We start from the raw sequence: 17,703 nt of genomic DNA, 5'->3' as shown, positions 1-17,703 counted from the left end.
TATGATTTGTATTACACTTTTTCAAAGGATAATCCTGCTTTAAAGTTTGAACAAAAATTTAAAACCATTTCTTCATACTTCTTGTGTTCTGACACAATGCCATTAATTGGTAGTACTTTTTATTTTATAAAATGTTCTGTTCTTATTTCAACTAAGGTTCATTTTCAATTAATTTCCTAGTAAGTATAAGTAGAAAAATTCGATATGTCTGATGCAATGTTTTTAAGAAATAGGTGCTGCAATACTCCAAACAGTTCCTCACACAATGACAGCATTAAGGATGGTCCATGGCTCGTCAATTGGTGAAAACACTGCATATGAAAGGTATAGTTACCTGAGTTGAGTTGAACTTTATTGTCCAGTCTGTTTGTCACAGAGCGGAAATTTATCTTTGACACTGGTGACATAGATACATTCACATTACTGCTTAAAAACACATCACACATTTACAACACAGATACAAAATGTACAAAATTATACAATTAAACACTGTTTAAAAAAAAAAAAAAAAAAAATATATATATATAACACACGCTATATTGCCAGCCGTTGCCATACGATTTAAGATAATCACTGCCATTGGGAGAAACGATTTTTTATACACGTTTCTTCTAGCCAAGGGAATTTTGAGTCTACGCCCAGATGGGAGTAATTCAAAAGCAGAGTGAAGAGGGTGAGTATTATCTTTAAAAATCGCAATTGCCATTTTTTTCCCATAAAATGATCAAACAAGCACTGAAGTGGCTGTTGTCTGTGTCCAATAATCTTATTTGCTTGATTCATAATTTGTGAGAGTTTGTTCTTTTGTTTTAATGTTAAATTGCCGTACCATGAAACAATATTATATGTGAGAATACTCTCAAACATTGATCGATATGGCATGGTTAGAGTGTGCGTGCTAATGTTAAAACTTCTCAATTTCCTAAGGAGACCCAAACGTTGTCGTGCCTTTTTATGGATGTGCTCTACATTACTTTCATAATTAAGTTTCTCATCAATAATTGTACCCAAGTATTTAAAATTTGAGACCTGCTCTACAGTTTTTCCCTTTATGACAACTGCCCTTGTGAAGGCTATGGATACAATTCAGGCATAAGCTTTATGCAACAATTTACTACAAAAGTGTGTACGATGTAAAAGAATAGAGACATTTAGCAGTAATGAATACATAATACAGAAACCCTATCTTCTGATCTATTGTAAAAGTTTGTAATCTTGATTGTAAATGATTTTTTTTCCCCCACCAGCAGATGACACCGTTTACATCTTGTTTCTTTGTACAGTTTTTAGATGAAGACTAATCTTTGAGCACGGTCAAACAGGCATAGGAATTAATGAACAAATACAGCATAAGAAATTTACATGACACTCCTTCTACATTAAAGTATTTAAACTGTGATATTCTTTTAGGTCACCTCTATGGTCTGTCTACGAAAGCGGTCACAAGATACATAATAGGCTCTTCCTCAACATGAAAAGTGAGTCTTGAAGTTTTTCTGTTACATATACGACTGTTACACTTAAAGGTACAATATGCAAGAATTTTTGCCGCTAGAGGGCGCTACATTCCAAACAACAACAACGGCGTAGCTTGATGACGATGTGAAGGAGCGTGGAATGATGGGAACTGTCGTTTTAAACTCCACCGTGGATGTAAATCAGTCAGACGGGAATCGAAAAATCATGTTCATGGATGAGGCTAAGTTCTATTTTTATAAATGTTGCGTTTAATGACATGCTTTTTGTGGCGAGGGGGGCGTGGTTCAGCGCGGTCTGTGATGGGAGAGAAAAGAGACGAGCAAGTAGGTCAAGTGCAAATGCACCTGTGTCTTATTGCAGTGATCGGCGTGGAGAGACCGCTTATAAGCCGCGCTGGAACGAGAGAGAGACTGGAGAGAAAATTGGACGCAGAGGAAGAAAACCGGTGGATCCAAGCTCTCATTTTTGAACTGTTTTGTGCCGTCGCGGTTGCCACAGTGAATGCGCGTTGTGCGCTGCTTTTGTTTGTTTTGCTTTATTTTAATAAAGTACGAGTCCCAGTCACGACGACGCGTCTTCTTCCTTCCTGACTCTTAAACCTCATCACACTTTTATTTCATTAAAATGAATTAACCGCAAGAAAAGTAAGGTTTAATACTTCATAGATGTTACTGTATTTGTTGAATTCATTGTTGTGATAACGTTGCGCAGTTTTACATGTTCTAAACAATTGTTGTAAAAGTACATTCGAACATGCCCACATCATTTGCCAAAATACTGATTAATCTTTATGTATAACACATGCTATGTTTATTTACATGGCCATAAACACCAGACGTGATAAACAATGTCAATAAACTAAACACAAATCTAAAGCAATAATACTTTCCTTACATAAACATAACTATTACCGAATGCTACATTTGGAAAATATAAAATTAAGCATGCTTTGTCGACAGAACCAGCTGCAATCGGTAAAGAATAATTGTGTCCCATAACGACTGCAAGAAACAAGCTAAAGTTTGTAGCTTGATAGACGCTACAACTACAACTTCCGCATTTGTCCAGGACTCCACGCAGTACGAGCGGAAACCGAGGGTGACGCGGATATGACGCAATTGACTGGCGACTCCCAGCTCCCCCCTGCTCTAACGCCCCGTTTCCTTGGTTAAAATCGCAATTTTCTCACGATTTAAAAATAGTTGGAAACATTTGGGATATTGTAAGTAATCAACTTAACAAAATATATAACACTGGCCTTGAGATTTTGGGATATTTTAATGCAAAATTCTTACATATTGTACCTTTAAAAGAAGTGAAGAAGACCTTTATTAACCCCCCGGAGTCGTGTGGAGCACTTTAATCACGGATGGATGCGCTTTGATGGACTTCCAAATAAACCCATTGACTCCCACTATAATGCTTGGAAGAGCCAGGACAATTTTTAATAACTCTGATTGTATTCGTCTGAAAGAAGAATGTCATATACACCTAGGGTGGCTTCAGGGTGAGTAAATCATGGGCTAATTTTCATTTTTGGGTGAACTATCCCTTTAACATCAAAGTATTACCATTTCAAAATGCAACTCACACATTGCATCTGAGATGAGATCTATTCATTTCATTAAAATGGTCTAACTATCAATTGATACAACTGTTCAGAATGATAAGTAACAGCATTACTCTTGATGCGTTGTTCTTATGGAAATTGATTAACAAAATTCCATGTTTAGATCATGAAAGTTTCAGGATATTGATCAATTGACACCAATTACCCTAACATGACCCAGTTGGACTACATTATAGATGGATCATCATTCTTTAACAGACACGGTTTCTATGGTCCCATGTACCACTTTTACAGTGGACATTTGATAGGTTTGTTACTCTGCAGCTGGTTTAGAGTTAATTTATAATGAACAAACTTCACTCATCCTCACGAAACAACACAATCAAAGTTAAAGTTTAACTATTTTTGTCTTGATAAATCCTTATCAGCTGCATGTTAGTTGTAAGTCATAAAGAAAAACATGTATATAAAAGAACTGAAAACTAGAACAAGAAAGTAGAATGAACAAGAAAATAGATCAGCTAAATATCATTTTTACACATATAAAATAACAAAACAGTAGTTGAATTATTTGAAAAATATTAATGAAATATAAAACAACAACAAGATCACTCCCATATAAATGAAAGAAAGCAATATACATTTGCTTACCAAAACTTATCACTTCCTTGTTTCTTTTCCAAGTGATGTTGAGTTCAGGTCTAAAGGGGAATTTAGTCATAAATGTAAATTTCTTTTATTTGCCTAGTGCACAGAAGAATGAGTATGACTTTTTCTTATGAATTCTGAGAGACAGTTTTAGTGTATTTTAAATTGCTTACACACAATTTCTGAAACTATGGCCTCCATTTCTTGAAATTCTACACAAAACCACAGAACATACACATAACATGCAAAACGTCACACATTTCTTGCAAAAACAAACACTTCTTTTTGCATTGTAACTACACACAAACCATCAATTGATTAGTCATATACACGTCAAACTACACACAGATGTTAAAAATGTAAAACACTACTATCTTGTGTCTTTTGCTTGTTCAGTGTGCAGTGAAGTGCACAGTAGTTTGTCATAACACTCAAACAAATGTGCAAAAATACTGTACATATGCACAATTGTTGTAATTTACACACTCTAAACAAAAATGGTGCTAAATAGCACTAAAAGTGGTTCATTGGCTTGTAATCATAGGGGAACCACTTTAAGTGCCATATAGCACCTACCTTTGTCAAATGGTGCTATGTAGAACCATAAGAGGTGCCATATAGCACCTTAACCACCCCAAAGAACCGCTAAAGAACCGCTGAAGAACCAAACTGGGCTTAACAGGTTCTTTAAATGGTAGTGGTGCTATATAGCACCTTAACCACCGCAAAGAACCGCTGAAGAACCATTTTTTTTTTAGTGTGCAGTTATTTACTGTAACTGAACTGAATCAACTGACTTGAGCTGAATAATGACACTTTTGGCTGCTTTTCAGTTGAATTTGTTACTATTGTGAAACTGCTTTGAAACGATCTGTATTGTAAAGCACTAGAAATTAGGATGACTTGCATATTCATTATATATTTACAAAACAAACAGAAATGCAATAGGGTGGAAATGTATGTTTCTCAGAACACTGAGTTCTGATTTCGACGTGATCAAATTATGTATATTTACACTATAAACAGAAAAGCAGGGGGTAAAAAATAAATGATTTCTTTCTCAAAACAATGAGTTTTGATTTCTAAGTGAACAAATTATGTGTACATGAGTAAAGGGTTTCACTCAAGTATCACTTGTGTAAGCAATTTAAAAAAAACTGTATCTGTGTGATCAACCGTATATAAATATTAGCATACAACTATAAAACATCATTTGACAAATACATTTGCAGAAGAAATAAGAATGAACTGGAATAGTGAAAACATTTAAATGAATATTAAGTACAGACTGCTCAAATAATGCAGATGATTTACACATTAGCAGGACCGTGATCATGTGCATGTTTGTTACAGTTTCTACACTGATGTTGGGAGAAAATCTAAATGGATTTTATGATGGTGAAATGTGTTAAAGCTGAATGAACCACATTCTTATATTGGTAAATGAAAATATAATCAAACTAGTCTAAATACTTTGTAAAGAAGTGTTAAATCTGCTGTCTACTACGTTTTGTGTGGTCAGATTTCACATGGACCTGCAATTAAACATTTTAATACAAATACTCTATACATATGTAACAATAGAAACATCACAAACTGTGTGAAATGTATGCAGGAAGATACAACACTGCAGTGAACAGTAGATGTTTCAGTGTCTTCACTTCCTCGCTGGCGCACAGGAAGAGTGTTTGATACCTGAATGTAACAAATGTGATAAAATAAAAGAATCTAATGATTTCCTGAAATAAATCTTATTTTGAGATGTAGCCAAAGCACACATATGAAGTATAAAATGGGACAGAATGGATATAAATATTATGAAACTGCTCACCTGGTGGAGGTGTAGGAGCCCTTGGTCTGTTTGAAACCCCATGTTTTACATTTTCATAGTCATTATTTCCACACTCATCAGATTGACATTGATTCACATATATATTCCTTTCATTCATATTTCCATCTCTACTAGTCATCTGGAAATCAAGGGTACTTTCATAGTGCTACAAACAGCAAATTAAAAACAAATTAATTTATTTTTCTTACATTACAATGTCATATACGATGATGATGTCACATGAAGTAAAAGTATGTTACTGATATTTAAATGGTGAAACATAAAGCCCACTATTAAACAGTGGTAATGCCAATCATAATGACTGAATATTTGTCAATATAAAGTAAAAAGTGTTGTGCTGAGTAGAAAACAAAAACTGAAAGTCACTCACAGGCTCCTGTATGTTTTGTGCTGCTGTTTAAAGAAAGAAACACTCAGTGAGTTTGATACTGAAATCTTTTACAGGTCATTATCAGTCAATCTTGTTACAATTGGGGAAGACAGTTGTGCTGTTTCAATCAGATCATACTTATCCCAGACAGTAACATAGTGTCACCCAGATCCGTCCTGCATATGGTACACGTTGAATCCAGATCTAGCCCAGAACGGGGCCGACACACACTATGTTGCTGTCTGGGATGTTGGTATTATGAAGAATAAATAACAAACATACCTCCACTTGCTTGTCCTTTTTGTTGTTCATTCATTTTTGGGCTGTAGTGTAAAGATAAATACAATTTGTTAAAAGTTGTTTTTATTTACAACATTTCTGTCTCACAAAAAGGCAGCATATGACAGTTTCCACTGAGACCATAGTCATTTTGTTATTATGCATGAAATACCACTAAAATATTAACATGTTTTAAGGGAAAATGACTGTAATGATTGTACTTGATATAGTATCATATAAAAATGGGATTTTGATCATTAGGACTTTGATTTACAAAGATTATTAATGACCAAGACACAAGTTGTGACAAAGAAACTCACTGAAAATAAATCTCTAAAATAAATGTGTTAAAGCTGTGATGTGATTACTCACATTTTCTTGGTTTTTATTAAATAGAAAATCAGACCACAAATGCCTGCAACTGCCACTAAAACTCCAATGACAATCCCAACTATCGCTCCTGTTGTCAGTCCTCCTCCTCCTCCTCCACCTACTATAGTAAAGACACAAGAAACAACAGACGAAGATCATGTGCTGCACACAATACTTTATCCTTCATCAAAAATGTAAAAGTAATTTAAAACACCAGCTAAAACATTAGCCAATTTATTTATATATAGTTTTTATTTTAAACATTTTTAAATAAGTGGTCAATTAAGTGGTACATTAAAGTGAGGGCATTGCTTATATGTTTACAAGTTTCAGGTTAGTTTTAACTGCTTACCTTTAACTAGTAAAGCATGTCTATGTGAGGCACTTCTCTTCGTGACACTATTGGAGGCAGTGCATTCGTAATCTCCACTGTGTGTGAAGTCAGTCTCATCTGTGGTGAAAGTGTCTGTGGTCACATTGGTGTCTGTTCCATTAAACCTCCAGATGAATGAGGCAGAAGGTTCAGAATTTGCAGAACAAGACAGAGACACAGGAACCCCTAAATCCACCACTTTCGGACCTTCAATAGAAACATTTTCTGGTCCATCTAGAACAAACACAAGAGATTAACTGTCAGAAGGACAAACTGAGCACTGAAGTATGTCTATATTTCATCAGGTTTGAGCTCAAGTCATCTTGATGTTTAAATGTTTAACACTCACAGTTGATGATCAGGCTGAGTTTTGCCGTCTCAGAGCTGACAGGGTTTCTATAAGTACACTGATATTCCCCACTGTCTGCTCTCTGCACTGGACTGATGGACACTGATCTGTTATCAGGTGAGAAGATGATGCGGTTGCTAGGAGACAGAGGACTGTTATCTTTCATCCACTGCACAGAGGTGATGCTGCCAGTTCCCTCAGAGGTGATGTTAGCCGATGAATCGCCCTCTATTAATAATTCTTCTGGACCAATAAGCCAGACATTAGATATTTTTTCTGTGTAAACAAGAGAGAAAGAACAAATACACTGGATCTAAAATTAGACTTTCACGTTTAGTGAGCACTTATTGCTAATTAAAATTTTTAACTAAAACCATAAATAACATTTTCATTACTTGAATAAACAATAAACATTAACATACATCAAATTATTTTAACTTGTTGCATAGGCTATATTTCTCATTTTCATTTAGTTTAAATTTAAGTAAATAACAGTAGGCTAACACTTTTCAATAAGGTCTCATTTATTAACATTAGTTAATATATTAATTAACATGAACTAACAATGAGCAATACATTTGTTACAGTATTTATTCATCTTTGTTAACATTAGTTTAAATACAGCTGTTCATTGTTTGTTCAAGTTAGTTCACAGTGCATTAACTAATGTTAGCAAATACAATTTTAGTTTTTAAATATGTAAATGTTGAAATTAACATTAACTGAAATGAAATGCTGTTGACCAGGGACGTGCAGAGAGTTCCTCAGGGGAAGGGGCTCAAAAAAAAACAAAAAAACAAAAGGGCATATATATATGCTTATCAAGGTTGCATTTATTTGATCAAATATATATATATATAAAACAGTAATATTGTGAAATATTACTACAATTTAAAATAATGGTTTTCTATTTTGATATACTGTACTTCTAACCTTTGATACTTTTTCAGGATTCTGAGTGAAAAAAAGAAAAAAAAAAAGAACAGCATTTATTTAAAATAGAAATATTTTGTACCAACATACACTACTAATATGCTGATTTATTATCAATGTTGGAAATTCACATTAGCCTAGGGTATTAAATGTGTCAGGGATGTATTTGACCAGGCCAATGCTCACGGGCCCTTGACCAGGGGCCAGGGAGGCTTTATGTTTCAAGGCACCATCATCCAGAGCATTAGAAAAGGCCCAGGGCCATCAACAATGAAAAAAATGGTTATTTGTCCTTAAATGTGTGCGCCCCATGGGCAACAAGACCCCTCCAACAGGACCCTCAGACTTTGAACACTATTTTATCAGGAGTAAAACTGTTGAAATGAAAATGATGCCACAACTGAAGGAAAGTATTAATTTGTGAAAAATATCCATTTATATCAAAAATGTTTATGTGTAATTCACTGTTTAGGTCTTCATAGGTTTGTAATAATTCATATGTTTTATTAAAATTGTAATAGATATGAGCTTGAAATTTTAGGTATTGGACAAGATTTTATAAACAATAAAATAATATTGCCTAAAAGGTATTTAAAATTAGATTATAACACATTTCTAACACATTTTAGTGTGATTTCCATAATAATTGTAAGTTTAAATATGTGTGGTTTTAATAATTTAAAATGATAATAATAATAAAAAATCCCTGGGACACAAGAGTGCCCAAATTAACACCTTGCATGTCTAGATTACAGAAACAATCTTATTATTTTACACATCCACATTTTTGTTTAATTTACAGCATGTTACATTGACAAAATAGGCTATGTAGGCTAACTCTTTTCCCTTTCACATATTTATTAAATTCGGTTCATATCATCATCTTTTAGGACAATATATTTTATGCTTAAAAGCTGAACCACATTTTAGTAACACAGAACACACTCACCGAACACTTGTAGTGAAGTTTCTCCTGTAAGTGTGTCGAAAGCACTAGTTGTTACACTGAGTCTGTATATTCCAGAATCACCCAGTGTCAGATTCTGCAGCTCCAGAGCGAGAGTGTTGATGTCAAAACGGACTCTGTCTTCATATGCGGGGTTTACTGTAGTTACACCAGACGATACTGCAATAATAATAGTTGAAGTAAAAGTCCATTGAGTTGTAAGAATGGATGTGGAGGGTGGGTTATCAGGGGCGAGCACCACGCTTTCTCCCACTGCTCCATTAGCCGGCTCAGGAAACTGCAGATCTTGACCGAAATATTGTCCTGTGTTTTATGAAAGAAAGAAATGAAAAGAAAGTTAAAATCGCACTAAATGTATAGGCTACTTAAATTTGTTTGTTCTGCAGTTAACTACTACAACTACTGTAGTGATTTTTTTATTTGTAGAACAACTTCAGTAGAAGGCAGATTTTCTGCAATTAGCCTACCTCATAAATAAACTAGAAGTAACTAGTTATTTTATACAGATATTCAATAGGCCTACACAGTTTTAAGTTATAAAAAGTCTCACCAAAACAAGACAACATCCACAGCGTCCAGTACAAACGATTAGAAACCATCATGATCGAGCTCTCATCTGTCAGAAACTGCAGCTCAAAACATCTGAACTATTTACATCAGTTTTCAGTTAATGATAAACGGCAGTTCTAGAATGTAGAGAACTCACTGCGCCACCTAGCGCTGGATATTAACAGGAGTAATATTTTTGATCATGGAAGAGCTAAATGAATCACTTCAGTCAGGTAACATCCAAATTAAATTGCTTTATTCAATTAAAATAAATTATTTTATATTACTGATTCACTCTTGCTATTGCCACCGGTGGGTCTAAGGTATGTAGGCTATAGGCTACATGTTTTACTAAATATAACAAATGCTATATTTTCACTAGGTTTTTTTTTTATACCTCTTAGTAGCACAAACCAACCAACATTATTCAGACCCTCATAAATTCCAGAAGCTCAAAAACACTTTACAAACAAAATATAAGGAAGACGGGAAGTTTATGGAAGCCCGTTTCCGCCACATAAGAAAAAAAAAAAAATTATCGAAATTGTGACATACTTATTTACTCATAAATATGACATAAAACTGAAAAGTCTGAATTTTTACTTACTAAATCAAAATCATGACAAGACGAAATTAAGACAATGAATCAAAATTATGAGATTAGAATTTTAAAATTATGAAATTCATCGAAATTATGACATTACAATTTTTCTGAATTGCTAAAACACATTTTTGGAAACCATCACTCACTTTCTCAAAACCTTAAACACAAAACCAAATTTTCAAACCACATTCAGAGAACATCTGACTCTGCTGGCAAAATCAAACAATTGCCTCAAAACCATTTTATCTGTGCTCAAAATCAAACAATGCTTTCAGATCATACACACAGCGAGTCAATATTATAAACACAACAGATCATTCATTAGACACTAGCCTACATCAAAAAATGGAGAACACAGAATCCAATGCATGCAGTTACAGAAAAAAAGTATTGTAACAAAGTAAACACATTTTGCAATTACGTAAAAAAAGTAGGCTAGTAATCACAACTTACAGTAGTAAGGTGGATAAATTGTATACTGTATGTACTGCAAGTATAGTATTGTACTGAATATTGTACAGTAGGCCTATTGAATGTCTGTATGTTCAGAAATTGCATACTGTGAAAATACAGTGACACAACTGCAAAAGTTGCAAAATGAAAGCATGTTACAGTACACTCAAAAGAGTTGTGCAACTGCAAAATCAAGGTCAGTGAGAGATTCATTCTGCTTCAGCATCATGTCTTCATGCTGGGTCCGGCCTGGGGACTTTGTCCACATCACAACAAGCAATGTCGTCTCTTGCCAGGCAAAGGGGAAAACTCTCTGGAGTGTCAGATCCAGCCTTGACAACAGTCTCCACACCCTGCTCTTTCTTATCCTCTTCCTCCTTGTTACACATACCTCTTATCCTTCTCTCCCTCTTATTGTTTCCATCCATTGTTGGTATCAACATTCAGTGCAACATTTTGAGTAAATTTTGGCACTCTGAACTGACATGTATTATGTACAGTTGGTTTGGTCACATCATTAGAAACAAGGGTGAACAATTTTGAGTCGTTGTGTGTAATCGATGACAACTGTGTTGTAGTTGTGTTTAACTTTTGCCTGCCTGTGTTTAGTGTTTTGAAACATAAGTGCATCACAGTGCGAAATGTTTAATGAAAAAAATTAAAAAATTAAACAAAAGTTTTAATGAGTGAGAATGTGTTTAGAGTTTTGCAAAAAGAGTGCATGAGATTTGCAAATAGTGTTTTACCTGAATTTGTTTAATGTTTTACAGAAATAGTGATTTATTTGACAAATTGGTTTAGGCTATTGAGAATTTGGTTCAGAGAATGTGGCTTATAAATTATCTAGTGGTAGATAAATATGTCTATTTTGCACTCTTGATTTTGTTGGAGTGTCACCCCTTCATTGCTGTGCACTTTATTTCTACACAGCGGCTGAGTTGCAGTTTGTAACACTAAAAGATTCTCAGAGTTTTTGTATTTTTTTCGTATTTCCCATTAATTTCCTATGTCGGTCATTTTTGACTGCGAAGAAGCCAACTGTGCCTTTCCCCCCGACCCTTTAACACATCCAAATCATGTCCATGATTTTCCAATGAAGCAAAAAAATAAAAAAATAAAATAAAGTAAACATTTTTGGCCATTTTTGACCAAAGAGGCCCAGAATTAAATTACCACACAACCTTGGTGTTCTACAAAAAAACAGCAGGTAATTCGGCTGAATATATTGGTGGGAGAAAAACCCTGACATTCTGGATTCGGACGGCAATAAAATCACTAGCTAGCCCCTGTAAATGTTGAAAATTACTTACAACCCCATGAGAAACAATTACCGTCCGAATAGGGCTTTAGTAACAAATTACACCCAAAACTGATTAAGAAATGTTTTGTTTAGTGGACTCAAATGATTTTGTTTTACTGTATTTAATTGTGCATGTAATGGTATTATTACGGTAACATTCTGTAAAGTAGATTATGGTAGGAGGACTGTAAATTAAGCGTAAAATCCTGACAGCAAGGGTTGTCAGTAATTTTCTGTTAATTTAATTACTTACAGTTTTTTTCAATTGCTTACACACTAAAATTAAAACTCACGGAGAAAAACATGCAAATGTTTTCCTCTTCCTCTCCCTCATCCTCTCCCTCTCCCTCATCCTCTCCCTCTTCCGCTTCCTTTTCCTCTCCCTCATCCTCTCCCTCTTCCTTTTCCTCTCCCTCATCCTTTTCCTCTTCCTTTTCCTCTCCCTCTTCCTTTTCCTCTCCCTCTTCCTTTTCCTCTTCCTTTTCCTCTCCCTCTCCCTTTTCCTCTCCCTCTTCCTTTTCCTCTCCCTCTCCCTTTTCCTCTTCCTTTTCCTCTCCCTCTTCCTCTTCCTTTTCCCCTCCCTCTCCCTCTTCCTTTTCCTCTCCCTCTTCCTCTCCCTTTTCCTCTTCCTTTCCTCTCCCTCTTCCTTTTCCTCTCCCTTTTCCTCTTCCTTTTCCTCTCCCTCTTCCTCTCCCTCTCCCTTTTCCTCTCCCTCTTCCTCTTCCTTTTCCTCTCCCTTTTCCTCTCTCTCTTCCTCTCCCTCTTCCTTTTCCTCTTCCTTTTCCTCTCCCTCTTCCTCTCCCTCTCCCTTTTCCTCTCCCTCTTCCTCTTCCTCTCTCTCTTCATCTTCCTCCACCTTGTTCTCTCCGGATTCTCCCTCTCATCCGCACTCTCCCTCTTCCTCTGACACCGTCCATTTTTGTTGAAGACAGGTGAACTTACCTGTTGCCTTTTTATAGTGCGTAAACCTGATTGGTGTGTCTACAATTAAGCACCAGTGTTTGTGCACTCCTGGTGGCTGTGCTTAACCAATTGGTTCATGGGTGTGTTCATTTGAAAGCCTTTGCTTTGAAATTGCAAGGAAATTACATCATGATAAATTTATGTGTCAAATGTATACAAGTGTGTTTAGTGTTTTGCAAATCACTGTGTGTAATGTTTTGCAAAAAGTGCGAAGCTGACCATGTGCTTACAATCATGCAAATCTAGGCCGGTGTTTTGCTCCGTGAGTGTAAGGTTTTGCTAACTGTGGGAAAGTTTTAATTTTAGTGTGTAAGCAATTGAAAAAAACTGTAATATGTAGCACCCCCTACCTGTCTTTTAATTAACCCTTATACATACATTTTGAATGTACATTCAGTATTTTGGGGTCTCCAGAGACCCCGGACAATAAAATGTGATAATGTAACATAATAAAGCAATTTTTATAAAACAAATGTAATATCACTCACTTTTATAATGTTTTTATTCTACATGTGTGCAGTGTTAGGGGGGATTTAGGGTATTTTTTTAATTTATATAAAAAATAAACATAAAAAATATATATATATAAATGTACATTTAAATTCCAATTTGGTAACACTTTATTTTGATAGTCCATTTGTTGAGACTATACTAGTTATTAGTAGCCATTCAGTAGCTTGTCAACAGTGCATCAGTTGACATTCAACAACACTGTTTCAACAGACAAGTAACATACGTTCAACTGACTGCCTATAGACTATAAGGTACAATTCAAGTGTTAATCTAGATTTTACGAAAAAGTGCCTGTTGACTGTCAATGTTATTTTGCAACAGGTTATTAACCAATTGGCGACTAACTTTCAATTGTCAACTAACTTTCTGTAGATTGAGTACCAACAACTCAAGATCAATCTGTCAGTTAAATGTCAACAGTCATGTCAGCATATGAAGTATATGATACTGTATATCCTACTCAAGGGGTCTCATATGCATCAAATTAATAATTATTTTAGCTGATTTAAAAATGTTTTAACCATTTGTAGATAATCTGTTGATAGTCAACTAAACATTACATGTAGTTGCTTATTTTTTGCTTGTCAACAAAGAAATTGTTTATGATCAGTAGACTATTAATAGACATTATCCACTAAGTGTTAGTAGATATCTTTTAGGACTATCTAATTAAAGTGAAAGACAGTTGATATTAGTAGAAAGTCTATAACCTATCAACAGATTGCATACCTGACCTGACTGAAGTAGAACAAACACTATGGCCAGCACATCAGAGAAAAAAAATCACTTTTATTAAATAAAAAATAACACAACCCATTATTTACTAGGATATCACAATCACATCTGAACCATCTGATTATGTGAAAAAATATATATTGAGCATTCCAAATGAGAAAACTCTCAATAGTCTACAAATGCCGAGGCCAAGATCAAAAGTTATAAACAACAAATAACAATAATTATTAATTAATACATTTAGCCTTTCATGACAGTAAGTTTACAGAAAATCGCATTTATTAAATGCAGTTTAACGTTATAACAGTTAAAGGGATACTTTACCGTTTTTTCATATTAAACTATGTTATTCCCTTAACTAAGACGAGTTGATACATACCTCTCTCGTCTCAGTGCGTGCACTAAATCCCTCTGTCTTGCGGCGAAACTTTGTTAGCCCAGTTCATTTAATATGGGCCAAGCAGAGAAGCTACCAAACACCTCCACGTTTTCCCTATTTAAATACAGTTACTCGCTAAGTGTAACTCGACCTAGGACGGTGACACAAAACAAAACGTCAGAAATCGAGACGCTGGTGGACAAGCGGCTTAACTCATTTAAGAAATAATCTCTGTTCCTGCTGCAAACTCGCTTCGGAGGATTAACAGACAAGACTATAGTTTAAACCTTAACAATACCTTCTTTAATCGTTTAACCATTTTGTAACATTTAGTTTATTTAACGTTACGGTGAGACACAAAAGGCGTCCTATAGAACCATAATACACCAAAACACAATATAAATGAACAAAATACATCTTTTTTATTAGCTAACGTAACGTTAGATGTAATCCAAATCTTTATAATCCATACGCAAGCAAGAAACTGATCCAAATTCAGCCCTTCATCCACATCCAACGATCTCCATCTCCATTCTCAGCAGCGACCGTAAATGTCAAATCCCGCGGACTCGCGCTCGTGATGAATTTAAATAAAAAAAATTGCGCCCTCAAGAAGCGTTACGACATGTTTTACGGCAGTGATATCAAACGCTCATTGGCTCTCGCCTGCTTCGTCACAGATTGCAGCATGCCGTGTTTCAGTTGAAACAACAACATTGAAATGCAGAAGCGCGCGCGCGCGCGCCGTCTTTACGCAGAGGGAAGCTGGGTTAACATTTTCATTGATTAATAACTTAAATTCTGCTTTGTGAATTGTCCCTTATACAAAACTATTATTTAATGCCAGAGAGGACTGCAACACATCGTAATTTGAGCGACTTTTGGTACCGATTTACATTTTTATGTATTTTAACCTACACATCTCTGTCCATAAAGTGTTTTATTCTGTATAAAATGAGTAAGTTATATTTAGGTTTGGGTAGTAGGGTTAAGGGAACTTACATTTATCTATAAAACAGTATAAGGGAAATGATACAGATATCTTTATGATTCGTAAACGTTTTGTAGCTGTGAATTCGTAATAATTCTACGTTGCAGACATGTCTGTATCATACGTTTCAGCATCTATCCAAACGTACAAAAAAGTATGTTTTCAATCTGTTGATAGGTTATAGACTTTCTACTGATATAAACTGTTTTTCACTTTAATTAGATAGTCCTAAAATTTATCTACTAACACTTATGTTGATAATGTCTATTAATAGTCTACTGATCATAAACAATTTATTTGTTGACAAGCAACAGATCTAATCTTTAGTTGACAATCAACAGATTATCTACAAATGGTTAACAATTTTTTTAAAACATTTTTAAATCAGCTAAAATAAGCATTCATTTGATGCATATGAGACCCCTTGAGTAGGATATACAGTATCATATACTTCATATGCTGACATGACTGTTGACTTTTAACTGACAGATTGATCTTGAGTTGTTGGTACTCAATCTACAGAAAGTTAGTTGACAATTGAAAGTTAGTCGACAATTGGTTAATAACCTGTTGCAAAATAACATTGACAGTCAACAGGCACTTTTTTGTAAAATCTGTAGATTAACACTTGAATTGTACCTTATAGTCTATAGGCAGTCAGTTGAACGTATGTTACTTGTCTGTTGAAACAGTGTTGTTGAATGTCAACTGATGCACTGTTGACAAGCTACTGAATGGCTATTAATAACTAGTATAGTCTCAACAAACGGACTATCAAAATAAAGTGTTACCTTAAAGGTTACTTATTTTATTTTTGTATGTAATTTATTACTTTCATATAACTTTTTCCAGAAGGTGAGATGCTTGATGTGTGACAAAGAGCTTGTGTATGGAAACAGCACATCATCCATGCTAAGGCATTTTAGAGCTCTACATGAGACTGCAAAGCCCCAGAACAATCATAAAAGCACACAAAGTAGGTCTGTTGCTTCATGATTTTTATTCATAAGCAAATGGTTGATGAGGCATTGGTCAACATGGTCATAAAAGACTCTCAGCCATTTATAGTGGTTGAGGATGAGGGTTTCAGGGGCCTCATCCATGCCCTTGATCCATATAATCCCAACCAGACAGGTGAGTTTAGCAGAGGTCGATTTTGATGTATAATCTATATCTGTATCTATAATTTTACTATAAATGTTTTGTGAACTCAAAAAGGCTTGAAAGAAAATGGTGGCTTCAAAATATGAAGAAGCAAAGAGGAAGGCCAAGGCTAACATGGAAAAAGCAACTGCTGTGTCTCTAACATCGGATATGTGGACTTCTATCATATGCATATCTTGCAATAACCTGCCATTACATTGATGACAGTCATAAGCTGAAAACAGTGTTGTTGGATGTTGAGAAGTTCCCAAACAGGCACACAGCGGAAAATATTGCCCTGATGAAAAAGAATGTCATGATGGAGTGAGCAATCAAGGACAAAGTGAAGTGTCTTGTCACAGATGCAGCAGCTAACATGATTGCTTGTGCAAGAATTCTGCAAGCGAGACATTCAGTTTGCATTGCACATGCACTTAACACCATGGTTAAAATGTGTTTTGATCAGGTATCAGCTCTGTGACATTCGGAACAAAGCAAAAAAAGTGGTCACCTATTTTCGAAGCAGCACCTCTGCCAAAGAAATGTTGACCCAGGTGCAGCAAGAGATGAACAGACCAGTTCTTAAACTAGTGAATGAAGTGGAAACACAAAACAGCACTTTTCAGTAGAATACTCATTAGCAAATTTTGATGTCTTTTTTATTATTTTATTTTTGCACAGAGTAAATCATTTTGTATTTCATTGGTTAACCATGGAAATCACAAAGGAATTGACTGAAAACCTCATCAGGCATCTGAGGGAACATATCTGGCGGACCCAAGGTTTAAAAAGTTGGGTTTAAAAAGCAGAATAACGTCATCAGGACCGAAGATGAAAGACCATCCACATCATCAAGCACTTAGTCAACAGAAGCACCATCA

General features: G+C 35.1%; 1 protein-coding gene across 8 annotated transcripts in view; it reads right to left on the bottom strand.

Annotated features, from left to right (window-relative positions):
• Positions 1-17,703, bottom strand: part of LOC309483302 (cell adhesion molecule CEACAM16-like) — a 58,726-nt gene that overhangs the window by 22,520 nt on the left and 18,503 nt on the right. For 3 of the 8 annotated variants that reach the window (XM_082149050.1, XM_082149051.1, XM_082149056.1), the window contains one exon: positions 9,175-9,495. In XM_082149050.1, the coding sequence (XP_082005176.1) occupies positions 9,175-9,495 (321 nt within the window). Of the gene's footprint in view, positions 1-2,794; positions 4,185-4,452; positions 5,393-5,528; positions 5,695-5,919; positions 5,943-6,201; positions 6,243-6,570; positions 6,692-6,922; positions 7,178-7,292; positions 7,569-9,174; positions 9,496-17,703 lie in introns of those variants that run through there. The other 5 variants (XR_014200535.1, XM_082149053.1, XM_082149055.1 and 2 more) reach the window with 5 other exon arrangements.

The sequence above is a fragment of the Leuciscus leuciscus genome (assembly GCF_965113295.1).
Source record: "Leuciscus leuciscus genome assembly, chromosome: 20".
NCBI classification, from domain to species: Eukaryota; Metazoa; Chordata; class Actinopteri; order Cypriniformes; family Leuciscidae; genus Leuciscus; species Leuciscus leuciscus.
This window is presented reverse-complemented; position numbering and strand designations above follow the sequence as displayed.